The sequence below is a fragment of the Pteropus vampyrus genome, unplaced genomic scaffold (assembly GCF_000151845.1).
Source record: "Pteropus vampyrus isolate Shadow unplaced genomic scaffold, Pvam_2.0 Scaffold126, whole genome shotgun sequence".
NCBI classification, from domain to species: Eukaryota; Metazoa; Chordata; class Mammalia; order Chiroptera; family Pteropodidae; genus Pteropus; species Pteropus vampyrus.
In genome coordinates, this window is record NW_011888907.1 from 115,859 (window position 1) to 129,505 (window position 13,647).

The 13,647-nt window shown below is 50.4% G+C and overlaps 1 protein-coding gene across 1 annotated transcript in view; it reads left to right on the top strand.

Annotated features, from left to right (window-relative positions):
* The first annotated feature begins 594 nt into the window (after positions 1–594).
* Positions 595–13,647, top strand: part of PEBP4 (phosphatidylethanolamine binding protein 4) — a 206,956-nt gene continuing 193,903 nt past the window's right edge. The window contains exons 1-2 of the mRNA XM_011366639.1: positions 595–725; positions 5,956–6,082. Of these exons, the coding sequence (XP_011364941.1) occupies positions 595–725; positions 5,956–6,082 (258 nt within the window). The remainder of the gene's footprint in view (positions 726–5,955; positions 6,083–13,647) is intronic.

Sequence of the window (13,647 nt, forward strand, 5' to 3'; positions counted from 1 at the left end):
CCCCGAGGCTGTCAAGACAGGTGGTGGAGGAACCATGGGCAAGAGAAGCAGAGCTATCCAAGGGACACGACCCAGCCAAAGCTCTGCTCCTAGAAAAACAACCAAGGTCAGGCTTTTGCAAGCACCCCAGGACCTGCCCCCAGCCAGAAGCCTGGGGTCACCAGCTTCCCAGAATTTGCCTTAACGCCAAAGGAGTAGGCTGGCCCTTGGCCAATCAAACACACACGGGGCAAGTGGCAGGGGCAGGATGTGGAGCTATGCTGAGAGGCTTATATAAGCACCTCTGCTTTGCAGCCTGCTCCAGGCCCTGGCAGCTAGGTCTGGAGTGACAGCAGAGCCTGACGAAGGAGGGGCCTCAGCTAGGACTGCAAATTGAGTCCAATTTGGAGTAGGCCCAGGTCCTCCTAAGGCATTTGTGTCCAGGTGGCAGATTAGCTGCTGGAGCCCAGGCAGCTGCCTACCCTTCTCCCTCTGCTCACCAGAGATCTCTGTGGCGCCAGGTGGGCCCCTAGAGTCGGAGCGTGCAGGGTGGTAAGGGTGCCTCCTGCAGAGAGGGTCTAGCAGCTCTAAAAGCTCCTTCTGTTCCAGGTGATCATGGGCTGGACAATGAGGCTGGTGATGGCACCCCTGTTTCTGGGCCTCACGATGGTCGTCACAGGAAACCTGGAGGATAATGACTCATGTGTGTACGAGGCCCTGTCTGACACCGATGCTGTTCTCTGCAAGTAAGGCTGGTGGGGCCCCAGAAGGCGGGAGGGGGACCGTCTTTGTCCATTCAGGCTGCTATAGCAAAATGCCACAGACTATAGGACTTATAAATAATAGAAATTTATTTCTCAGAGTTCTGGAGGCTGAGAAATTAAAGATCAAGGTGTGGGAAGTTCAATGTCTGCTAAGAAACAGCTTCCTGGTTTACAGAGGAGTGTTTTCTCACCGTGCCCTCACGTGGCAGAAGGAACAAGAGATCTCTCTGAAGTCCCTTTTAGAAGGGAAGAATTCCATTCATGAGGGCATCACCCTCATGACCCAAGCACCTCTCGGAGGCCTCGCCTCCCAATATCATCACATTGGGGGCTAGGATTTCAACATAGGAATTTTGGGGAGCGGGACGCAAACATTCAGACCGTAGCGGCAGCCATTCTCAGGACTCCCTAGAACACAGCAGCACACCCCCAGTTTGAGAAACATGGACTTACAATGCCAAAGTTGTATGCCAAGAGATGTCTTTTGATTGTAAATCACTGTTGCAAAAGGGAAGCTTTGTCTTCATGCCTGTTGAAGATTCCTGTTTGTACGAGATCATCACTGAATGGGAGCACATTGTGGACACATCAGACCCCCGAGGAGAAATCAGTGCCTCCTGTGCTGGGGCTCACTCCCCAAGAAACCTGCTCGGCTCAGGCTTCTGATCTTTGAGAGACACCCCCACCCCCCGAAGCTATTCTTCCTGTGGCTATTTTGAGTCTAATGGGAAATTTTTGAATTTAGGACTCAATACCTAAAGGTATTGATCTACAAAGGAGGAATTTTATGTACATCGACAAGCTGCTGGAAAACATTAAAAGAAAAGCTCTTTCAGAATAACAAACAGCTCACCTACTTCTGAGATAAGCCAGACCAGACTGACAAAAACACTAAGAGCCAGAACCCCGGTTCAGCCTCAGAACCCAAAGAGCCATAGTCCACCCTTTGGGTGAGTCCACTCAACAACCTCTCCCTGCTGCCACTGTGCAGGTGGCCTAGGTGGCTGGGAGCTGCCTCCCAAAGCCCTCGCTTCTGTTCTGAGAAGTTCCACCCTTCACAGAGTGCACCCTAGTCTTGCCCTGTGCACTGCGTAGAACGAGTCTAGCTTCTCTTCTCCTTGAAGGTCTTTCAAATGTTTGGAGACAGATGTTGTGACCCTGCCTTCACCTACAGCTCTTGTAATCCAGGCACCTACCTCTATCCTTCAATTCCTCCTCACAGACCTTGGTTCTGGTCCACCTCTCTCAGGAAGGTTCGGTTGGAAGCAGACCCATTGCTCTCTTCTAAGTGTGGCATCCCACACTTGCATACTGAGAACCACACGGTAGTGGGTGGGGGTGCCCATTGAGCCGCCTCATGCTTCCATGATGTCAGCCTCATCTCCATACTCGCTTTTGGGCAGCTGGAACTCTGAGCTGGTCCCATAGGTACAACTGGGGAGCCGTTTTTCTCAGATCCAATCCTTACAATGCCGAAGGGTCAAACAGAAGCCTGGAGAAGCTAAGTGACTCCCTGAGGAAGCCGTGTGGTACAGGGAAAGTGCAGACAAGCCCTTCGTAGTCATTCTTTGCTGCTCACAACAAATTACCCCGATCTGACAGCTGCACGCATTTATCGTCTCACATTTCCTCTGGGCGTGGCTCAGCTGGGCATCTCTGGCTCAAGGTCTCTCAGGAGGTTGCAGTCAAGCTGTTGGCCAAGGATGCAGTCTCATCTGAGGGATGGATTAGCCAAGGTGGGCTGTTCTGCTTCTGAGCTCCCTTCACATGGCTGCGACAGGCCTCGGTCCCTTGTCATGGGGCTGTTTACAACACGGCAGCCAGATTCTCCCAGAGAGGGAGAGCACGTGAGAGAGGGACGCCAAGCAGAAGCCACCGTCTCCTTATAATCCTGGAAGTGACATCTTCTCACTTCCGTTTTGTTCTTTTTGTTAGAAGCAAGTCACAAAATCCGGCCCGCACTCTAGGGGAGGGGACAACACAAGGAGGATGGGGATTATTTGGGGGCGTTTTAGACACTGCCAGCCACATCCATGTCCCTCTTCTCCCTCTCAGTTTACCCTTGGCTTTCTCTGGGCCTCAGTTTACTCATCTTAGAGATGAGAATAATGACACGAGCTCCTTCAAGGTATTGCTGTATGAAATGGAATCATATTATATGGTGCATTTGATCTATGGTGGTGGCCCAATAAATGCTATTTCCTTTCCCTCTGGTCCCTTATGCAGCATCCCATTACAGCCAAGCTGGGACCAGAGTCCCCGCTCCTCTTCCCACTCTCTCTCGGATGCCTTCTAGTCTTGTCAGGAGACCCAAAGATGCCCCAGATCTCAGGATAGAGATCAGACGTGCATCAAAGTACGCCATGAATGGGAAGGGCATTCACGGCAGGGAGATGGCAGCTTTGAGGTTTGTGAACTGGAATTCAAATTTTAAAGTGTATTCTTACTAAATTTGATTTTTGATTCAGTTCATCTCGGGCTTGTGCATGTCTTTTAGGCCAATTTACTCATCTGAATTGTTAGCTATCAGCTTTGTGCCCTTCACAAATCTAATAAATTTGCCTTCTGTGTCCTGATCCCAGCCTTTGGTAAAACCGCTAAACGAGGCAGAGTCCCACACATACCCCTTGGCCTATCCTGCTATGTGGAGTGACATGAGGGCTTCGCACTCTGGGTTGGCAGGGTGTGACGGGTTGGAAAGGGAAGGCACAGATCTAAGCCCCAGCCCCCCGGCATATACCCTGCCAGGGCACTCTCCGTGGCTTCGAGACCACTCACCAAATGTCGACTTGCTGATTTTGCTTAACGATTTTAGCATTCGTAACAATTATCCCAGGACAACAAGAGGGGACCTGCTTGTTCCCCAAGGAAGGCTCCTCTGGTCCTCAGTTTCCCTCCTCACTGCCCCAATTCCATGCCATGTGCTAAATCCTCACCTCTCTGTCAGTGCTAAATCCTCACCTCTCTTGGCCTCAGGTCTCACTAGCTACAGGACGGGAAGTTGTGACAGAAACAAACCAGAATGTCCTTTAAAGGCTGCTGTGAAGATAAATGAAAACCCATCCTCTAAACATTCTTTAAACACTATTAAAACCATGCCATCCAAAAGAAATGACTGTAAACTTGGGAAGAATTAAAAGAAACAAGTTCTCTCAGCAAGCCGGTGATTCAGCTAAGTGGCTACGGTAAACTGTCCTTCCTCAGTTGGCCTGAGTCCTGGCATTGGGGTGCTGAATTTTGCATCTGCCAGGTGTTGTGCCTTTGCCTAAGGTGGGATCTCAGAAGCTTCTGGAAGACTCTCCACCAGGAAGCTGTTCTTGCCTTTTCCAAGGTTCTGACTGAGGTTGGGAGCTCCTCCTCCAGTTCTACTCCCCCAAATTATATTCTCACTGGGTTCCCTTCAGGCATCACTCCCAGCAGAGAACTGCGGCCAGCTCTGATGACCGCTGGCAGGCTGTGGAGCCGCTCAGCCACACTGGGCTATTTGAAAAGGCTGAGGACCCACCTCTTCTCTCAGTGAATCATCTTAACCAAGTAGACCTTGAGAATGAATGTACCTGTTGAGAAGAGTTCATGGTGGCTAACTGAGCTTAAATTTATAAACACAGCTTAGCAGCTGTTGCTAAACAGGGGACTCTCATATGAGCCTGCGAGCTGCACTTTAGCCTGCACTAAACTGCCTGCTTGCACTGTGTTCCTAAAGGCTAAGCCAATGCTGATACTGTGCTGGCTCCAGCAGCACTTATACTAAAATAAGTCAACCCTTACAAAAGAGTTCCTGGAATTGAATTTCAACCAATAGGAATGAGACTTTCCTCATCCAATTGGAGTGCCAAGGCTATGTCCTCATTCACATCTTCACCAACCAATCAGAGTAACTCCATTTTGACCAATCAGGACAGTGCTTTTTGGACCAATCAAACTTTGAGGATTTGGAGTCCTCATTTGCATGAGAACAGACCAATCAGAGACCAGGGGCAGAGACTTCTCTTTACATAAGCCAGTCCCCCTGGGGTTTTGAAAGCATATTTTCCTTTTCCAGTGAAGACACTGTTTTTCGTTGGCTGGAAATGAAGATATCTCACCTGAGGGGAACAGAGTTCTCTATAGGGGCAATGCCACCTCACACTCAGGGTGGCCTCATAACCTTGCTGCCTCCTAATTGAGCTATAACACTATTGAGGTATTGCAGAGCCGTGCTGTATTGCGATTGACCTATTTGCGTTGAATATAGTCTTCTTCCCCTGCACCCAAAATTGGACATTCCTATTGGTGCTGAATTAGTGCCACCAGTTGATAAAACCCTACAGACCCTGGGTCTTCGTGATAAAAAATGACAGAAGGGCAGGGAGGAAGAAGCAAGTAAAAAAAAAGTTGGCACAGAGGTGTTTTTGTTTTCTTTTTTTTTTTTTTCTAAATACCTATTTGAAAGCCTGGCTTACATCCCTGAGTTTTGAATACAGATGAGCCCTTAAGGCTAATTCTGGTGGCGTTGTGGGAACAGCACGCCCACTAAGCCTGAGTCTCAGAGTACACATGCTGTGTAGGCCCTTCTTCTCAGGGAGAAAGTAGATAAATAAATTCATACTACAGTCTTAATGACTAGATGTTTTACCCCCTGAGAGAGATTTGCATTTTGAAAGCGCAGCAAATAGTAGGTTGAGAGCCTAGGGTACGGGCAATACTTAACCCAAAGAAGTGGATTATTTTAATGGTAGGATTTCCAAACATTGAGAGCATCTTAATTATGTAGGGGAGAGAACAGTCTGTGCCCATGAGGAAGGCTGTGTTAACTTGCTAAACTTTTCTTTACATAATAACCTTCTTGAAAAGCATTTTGTAAATGTTATTCTTATAAACGCAATGCTATTTTAAAGATGCTGACTGAATTTGCCTGTGAATATAAGTTCTTTTTGAAAAGTAAATACTTCTGGTAGGTAATACTTCCTGGGCACTGATGACTGGCCAGGCCCTGCTATAAACATTGATCACTTGCTTTACTTCTCACATCAACCCCATAAGTAGACATTATTAGTGTGCCCATTTCACAGGTGACTAAACCGAGGTGCCGAGGTCACACGGGTCACACAACTAGTTAGTAGGATTCAATCCCACTTGACTTTACATTCCCAACAATGCTAGACTGAAGCCTTATGAATCCGAGGCTCCCCTAAAACCCTGATATGGGCCAACCACCTCCCTCTCACCATAGGGGCCTTGAAGTTTTCTACCCTGAGTTGGGGAACATCGGCTGCATGTATATTCCTGACTGCAACGACTACAGACAAAAGATCACCCGCTGGTCCCAGCCGACAGTCAAGTTCTCGGGGGCCTTAGAGGTGAGTGAGTGGATCTGGCCTGGAGTGGGGAAAGTTGTGGGTCTCGGTTTGCCTCTGAATTTTCTCATCTGAGAGACTAGAAACTGTGTGCAGAGCCATCTGGGTTGGGTCTGGTGGTAACAGATGGCTGTTGTCATAAGTATGTGCCTTCCATAGAGCAGCACCATGGCCTAGAAGGAGGTTGAAGTGGTTGGGAGGGTTACAGAGTGGGAGCTTTGTTGGGGCTCAGGGGCTACTTACTGGCAAGGCCTTTCCCTGCTCCTGTAGTCCCTCAACCCCCAAGCCTGGACCCTTAGTCATTGTGGAGACCAGCTAATGCATGCTTTTGAGTCTGGAGAGAGAGGGTAGAAAGAAGAGGTTCTGGAGAATCCTTTCTGTAGATGCATGGTAGCTGGGCTTTCAGAATGATCTTCTGAAAGGGGGGGAGCGAATTTGTAACAGGCAGCACTTCTCACGTAGGTTAAACAAGCAGAGGTTAGTGCATCTTGACTCTTAGTCATTGCAATATGAAACATGCTCAAAAGTTTGCCCTAAGTTGTCTGAAATAAATTGAAGCATTTAGGAATTGGAAATAACTGTTCCTTTTACTTGGAAGTGATTAGTATCATCTTGCTCTGGAAGATTCCCTTGGTTTGGGGATATAGTAAACCTGGGGAATGGCCATGAAAGTGGGAAGTGGGGCCGTAGCTGCTGCTCCCAGGGACTAGGCCGTGGCCTGGGAGAGCTACTCCAGTGTTCTGGTCACCATTTCTTTCTTCCTTGACTCCTGGGCCTGACCGAACCCCCAAAGCATTGGGGGTGGAAGGTGATTTTCTGCTTTGTTTTAGTAGGAGGTGTCATTGTCAACCCAGGAACAAGGACTGTGGGTGGAGACAGAAGGTCGTGGTCAGGGTATGACCACATGCACACCGAGGCCAGCCTTCTGGTCCCCTCTGTGCGTGGTGTCATGGACTGGCCACAGCTGGCTCTTCCCCTCTGTCAGTCCAGCCTGGTGACAGCACAGGCTGAGCAAGACAACCAGTTCAGGGTTAGGGGTCGCCTGGATTACTCAGAGGTAGAGGGATAGATTTTTCTTTCTTTCTTGAACTGTTTTTCACTATTAGAGAACAAAGAAATTGTAATATGTTTTACAATTTATGAGTCTGAGAACAAAAAACATGACCGGCTATCGTGTTTGCTGTAACATCTTTTTTTCTGGGAGACTGAGCCAGCAAATAATGAGGAGACCTTCTTGGTCTGTTCTCCCTCCACCCTCCCAAGCCTCACACACGTGTATACGCATGCACACATCAACCCTCCTCTCTGGAGACTCTTGACCTGGGTCACACACGGACAGGTAGGAGAAGCAGAGGAAACGTAAGTTGCTGTGATTCTAACTTGTGGGACAGGAGGTGGAAGGCTGCAGAAGCAGGGCAGAAGCCCAGTCCTTTAGAGAAGAGTATAATGCTGCCCCAGGGGGCAGGACTCTCAAGTCACCATTAATTCGGGCTTGTCACTTAAGGAGTGAGGAAGTTGGACCAGGCGATTTCACAGCCCAGTGACTGTCCCAAGAGGGATTCTCAGTAGAGGAATCCGTTCCGTGGGGTATTGCTGCATGTTTCCACTAGATGGCAGTATAGACTTCTCTGAGTATCTGGTGTCCTTGGGAGGGACAAGTTTGAAGCAAGTTTGGAAAGTCTTTGCATTTGATTCAGTTTAGTTGATACTGATCGTCCTGGGATATGGGTATATAACACAGAGAAGATAGTATCCCTCCAGATCCTGACATCTCCCCTCCTGAGGTGAGGTGGGGAAGAAAACCTGGAGACTTAGGAGGGACACAGAGCTGTGATTAAGAAAAGCCAAGGATGGCAGATTTCACCAGAGAAAGTTTGGTCAAAGTGGTGGGTGGAAAGAAAAAAAGTAGTATTTCTACTATGGTAACTATACTTTATGGAAATTTGACCTTTGAGAAGGCAGAGACAGTTATCGAATGCCACCATTCATCAGGTGGTACCCATTTTATGCTATAACTATTCACATGTCATTTCATCCTCTCATCGACTCTGCAAGTTTTTCTTTACTCGAGACTGTTCGTGGCAAGTGACAAAAGCCAACTCAAACTGGCTGTGCCAAAAAAGAGGGAAGGCGTTATTGGTTCACAAACTGAAAACTCCAGAGATGACTTCAGGCGTGGCTGAATCCAGGGCTCAAATAATGTCACCAGGAATCCGTCTGCCTCTCTATTTTCTTTTCTTCTTTTTCCATGCTGGTTTTATGTGTAATAGACTGTGTGTGGTGACAAAAATTATCGGCTTCAGATTTGTTTTTACTAGTTTATTATCCCAGTGGGAATAGTTGACCCTTTCCGGGCATTAAAAGTCCCAAGATTTATTTGTCCTGTTTGGAGAGCATGCCTATCCCTGAGCCAAACAGTGACCCAGGGCAGCCCTACTTAACCTACAGGAGTTGAGAGCAGAAGAGGATGGCTCCCCCAAGGAGAAGCAAGGTGCGGTTATCAGAAGAGCATAGGTGTCGGGTAGGAAAAACGAGAGAAGTTCCTGCGGAAGGAGGGAGCGGGCCAAGTGCAGAGCTGGAAAGCGGCAGAGCCAGGGTTCAGTCCAGGTCTGCCCCACTCTAGAGGCTTGACCCTTGAACCACTGGCACGGACTCTCAGGTAGACACTGAGATGCTGGCTGAGTGGAGGAGGCTCGCGGAGGGGATGCTTTCCTAGGACAGGAAGAGCAGTGGTCGCTAAGGAAGATGGTGGCGTGGAGGTGCAGACAGGCCAGGGACAGTGAGAAATGAGATGGTGGCTGGAGCTTCCTTTCTGGGGTAGAGAGAACACACACCTAGAGAGAGAGAATGACTGGGAAAGTTGGTGGGGAAGTGGGTACTATCAGGAACAGCGTTCCTCAGAAGTAGGGGCAGGGGAACCTGAGTCCTAGTGACTGATGGAAAAAGGCAAGAGGTTGGTGACTGGCTGTGTGGGGACAGTGCCTTCCTTCAAAGATTATTAAACAATGCCACCAAAGCTGTGGCTGCCAAAGGACATGCCCAGGGAGCCCACTCCCCACCCCTCCCAAGCAAACCTCCAGGCCCTGGAAGGAGGGGAACAGTGAGCATAGGAAGTGCCTCTGTGCCTACTGCAGAGCTTCCTGTCTCCACGCCTTTTTTCAGGCCACTTCCTCATATTTGGACCCTATACTCTGAGACACCCTGCCCCCACCAAAATGCTTTCTCCTCCAAGAAGCCTTCCCTGACTGCTTCCTTTTAGGACTCGCTCTCATCCCTAGCTGATCTCTACTTTTTCAGAGCATTTTTAATGTCCTCTACCCTCTAATCCCAGAGTTTACTTCTTTCTGTTTTGTGTCGTGGTTGTATATTCATAGATTCAACCAAATTATAACAAGACCGGGCGTTATATATCTTTGAACCACCCACAGCCCCTACCAACGTCACAGACCCCATGTTGACTGACTGAGTGACCAAGTGGGTGTTTGGATGGATGAATGGATGAATGAATGGCAGACAGAAGGAGACCTCATGGCGTGTGAGCTATGAGACAGGTGAGCCCAGCGGCTTTCCCTTTAAGCTGCTGGGTGTCCTGGGGCATCTGAAGGAAAGCTGCTGAGTGAGCCTGGTGGCCCGTGGGCCAGCACTAGTCTCTCCTCCACCCAGGGTCGGTGTGGACTAGGAGGCGGGAAGCGGGAAGCAGGGAGAGAACGAGGAATTCAGGTGGGTTCCTGAGAAAGCAGAGTAATGCAGGAAAATATGGAGGGTCCCTGTGCCAACAGCTGCTGAGCGCTGAGCGAGGTGTTGAAGTGAGAGGAAGCTTTCTCCCCAGGCACTTTGACAAACATTAAGAGGCAAACATCTTAAAATACATTCCTTCTCAAGCCAATGAAAACTGTAAGGCCCCTGAGAAGCTTCTTGACTAGGGCTTATTCTTCACCTTGAATTTAAGCAGCTGGAATCCTTTTGAAATGAAGAAATTGCCTTTAAGTGGGGAATGTGCATTGCATTCGAGGAAAGGAACAAAGACCACAGCACTTCCGTCCTGCTGTCCCTCAGCTTCCCAGGCAGGCTCAGCTGGGCCCTGTGTCTCCTCCTTAGAAAGCAGGTTGACTCAATGTCCTCTACCTGGCTGGGCAGGCATGTCCTCAAACCACCCTACAACTGCAGTGTCTGTGTTGCTGCCTCCTGGGGGCCACCTCCTTGTCCTGTGGGCCCAAGGTAGAGACACAAATTTCGACACAAATTATGTGCAGGCCTGGAATCTGGAGGCATACCCATGCGATAGAGTCACAGACTCCTCGCTGACAGGTCCCTCTGCGCTCACCAGCCACTCACACCCTTCTCTTTACACACACAGAGAAAAGTGGAGGTGCTGTGGTCACAAATGATTAGCGGAGACAGGACCCAGGGCTCCCAATGCCCGAGCTCATGCTGGTTAGAGCAGCCAAGGTGGATGTGCAGATGCGCTCGTCTGGGAAAGACGGGCCACGGGGCAGGCACTTGGGCCATGGAGTGTGCGTGTACATGGGAGCAGCCGAGCACAGGACCGTTTGCTCCAGAGATGGCAGTCGGTACACATTTGGTGCTACGGATATGAAATGATTCACTTAACAGATATTTATTGAACACACAAGCAACATGTTGGTGCCGGAAATCAAAGATAAAAGATGGCATCGTAGAGCTCCCAGCCTAGGTGGGGAGCCAGGCAGGTGTACGGCAAAGGTGGGGATGCTGGTGTCAGTGGTGAGACAGAGGAACCGTGGGTACCACGAGGGCAGCCAAGCTAAGCTGGAATCAGGAGAGGCCTCCAGGAGGAGGTGACCCTAAGCCAAACTATGAATGATGAACAGGCAGAGGGCATAGATGGGGAGCCAAGTGACCCAATCAGGGCTGATGCTTGGGAGGTGGCAGGGCCACATCGGGAGGGGCTGTAGAAGCTTCATGGGCTCTGGAGTGGAGTCTGGATTTTTTCTTGAAGCCAAGCTGGGGAGGGGGTGGTGTCATGGTTTGATTTTTAGACTGGTGAATGTGATCAGTTTGCAATTCAGGAAGGTCACTCTGGCTGCATGGGTGGAAGAATGGAAGTAAAGTGACACTCAAGGCAGGGAGAGCACCCAGCTGAAGCCGCATAGGTAAGGGTGCAAATCATGGCCTAGATCTGAGAGATACAAAGAAGGCTGAATCCACAGGGCTTGGTGACTGCGGGGGAACGGGGGTCCTGCGCAGAGGAGGTGAAGGGCAGAATGACCTTCAGGTCCGTGATGGGCAGATGGGTGGGTAAGAATAAAGCTGAGCTTATAGTTTATCCGAAAAAACAAGACACTTTTGAGAGTGAAGGAGCTACTGTTAATAATCATCAGGGTGACTGGAGTGATTGGGCCCTGTCCCTAATTATGATGCTTTCACCAAGTAAGGGTCACGAGAGAAGTACTAGACCTACAGGGATGACAGACGGGGGCAGTGACCTCTGCATACACTGAATTCGAGGATCCCGTGTGCACCCAGAGGCAGCTGCCCAATAAGCAGGCCTGGGATCTGATGCTGAGAAGAGAAGGCAGAGATGGAGGCCTAGATCTGGGTCCTCAGCTCCACAGGGGGTGGGGGATGGAATCTTCCAGGTGGCCAGGTTCACTAGGGTGAGGATATAGGGTGGTCAAGAGCAGCCAGCCGTAGAAGTCAGTTCCGACAGCAGCGGGGAGGCTGCTGCAGGCCCAGGCTGGGGGAGGGCCCGGCATGGCTCCTGAGTGATGGAGACAACAGTTCCGGGACAGTGGGTGGGGAGCAGAAGGTACAGTCAGGACCCAGGGAGGAGTCCACTGGGGAGACCACCGATGCCTCAGTGGTTGTTTAGGGAAGAAGTAACGCCATACAACCACGACTCAGTGCCTAGCAAGTGACAGGAACTTAAGAAACAGCATCAGTTGTCATTCTAATAAGAGCTTGGCTTGTAATAGTCTGAAGGGTGGAAGGCACAGAAGTTTGGGCTGCGGGAGGCTCAGGGAGGCCTGTGTGAGTCTGAGGCCGAGAGGCAAGAGCCAGTGAGGTGGTGACAGAGAGAAGGGATGGCGGGTGAAGCCAGGCCTGGTGAGGCAGCGCCCAGCACCCAGACAGGGATGCCCGTATGGAGGATAACCTGCTCACAGGTCGTGTCATTTTATCCTTTGTCCCCAGCCAAAGTCTGCTGAAATCACACAGCTTTGTCCCACCCCAGCCCAGGCTGCTCAGCCATCTGTTATGGGGGTGCTTTGGCCACAGTGGGACGAGGTAAAAGAGGAGAGTTGCTCATCACCCTTTCTAACCTTGGCAGTCCGATTTTGGGGTGGCAAAGAAGCAATTCATGCAGGATTCCACCGGATCCTTCCAGCTGCATTCAGAGCTGGCAGAGCAGGGATGATCCCCACAACTGCAGGCGGGGGCGCTGTCCGAGGTCACACTTGACAAAGCTGGGGAGTGGAGGAACCAGCCCGAGATGACAAGTCTCCTGCCTTCCCGTCCCCTGCTCTTTCGGTTCTGTAATTTTGCCTCTCGAACCCACCCTGATTACTGGAAAACAGCCCCCAGTGTTCACACTGGACTTGGGGTATCACTCACGCATCCATCCTCTGGAGTACATCGTGTTGGAGCCCTCCTCTCTCCGGACACTGTTCCAGGGACACAAACAGAAACAAACCCCAGCCCGGCCCGCACTGGGCATCTCATAATGGTGAGAACGTGAGCTGTTGTCATTGTCAACAGAACAGACTCGGAAGCACTTGGGTGACTGACGTGTTGTTCCCTGGTGGCTTCGCTGGCCTTGATCTTCACGGCCAGTCCTCTTTATCCCCCGCCGCCTTTCCTGTCCTTATACTCGCTGCTCCAGGGTTTACACAACCTCCGGTCAGGGCTGGGCCCAGCCCTTCAGAAACGTTTTAATAAAGCCGCCTGTCCCCCATCCACAGGATGTTTGCCCCGTAATTGAGCATCTGATGTCGGCCAAAAGCTTCCAGGCAAGTGCTAGGGAAGCAGGTTCCAGATGTTTTTCAGATCAAATAATGTTTCTTTGAAAAAACTGTGTGGGCTGCTCCATCAAGGGGGCAGATGGGGCCTGAAAGCAGAGTTCAGTGGGTTTGCATCCTGGCTTTGAAAAAAAAAAAAAAGGTCACTGAGCAAGTGTCTGTGTGGGGTGCTTCGCGTGTTGGAGTCTGTTCACAGCGGCCTGTTGGGAGCACGAGCAGCGGCTTCTTGGATTTTCAAATAGCTGTTCCACCTTTGTCGGGAGCCATTAAGTGGGACAAACGCAAATTTTGAAGGCTACAGCGATTTGCTGCCTGCGCTCTCTGGGGAGAGAAGGTAGTGGCCTAAAGAGGCGTTCAGAGCAAGTTTCCCAGGGGTTTTAAGTGAGTGATGTCCTTTATTAATATTTGTTCAGTCTTGTAGGCTTGAGGGCGAGGGAAGGAGGGGAGGCAGCGAGGAGGTCCTCTGCTGGGCGGAGCGGCTGCTGCGTGCCCACTGCGGTCCGACAGCCTCCTGGTGGGCAAAGGCCTGAGAACGGGGTGGGGTGGCTGCTGGGCGCTGGGGGGCCACGGGTG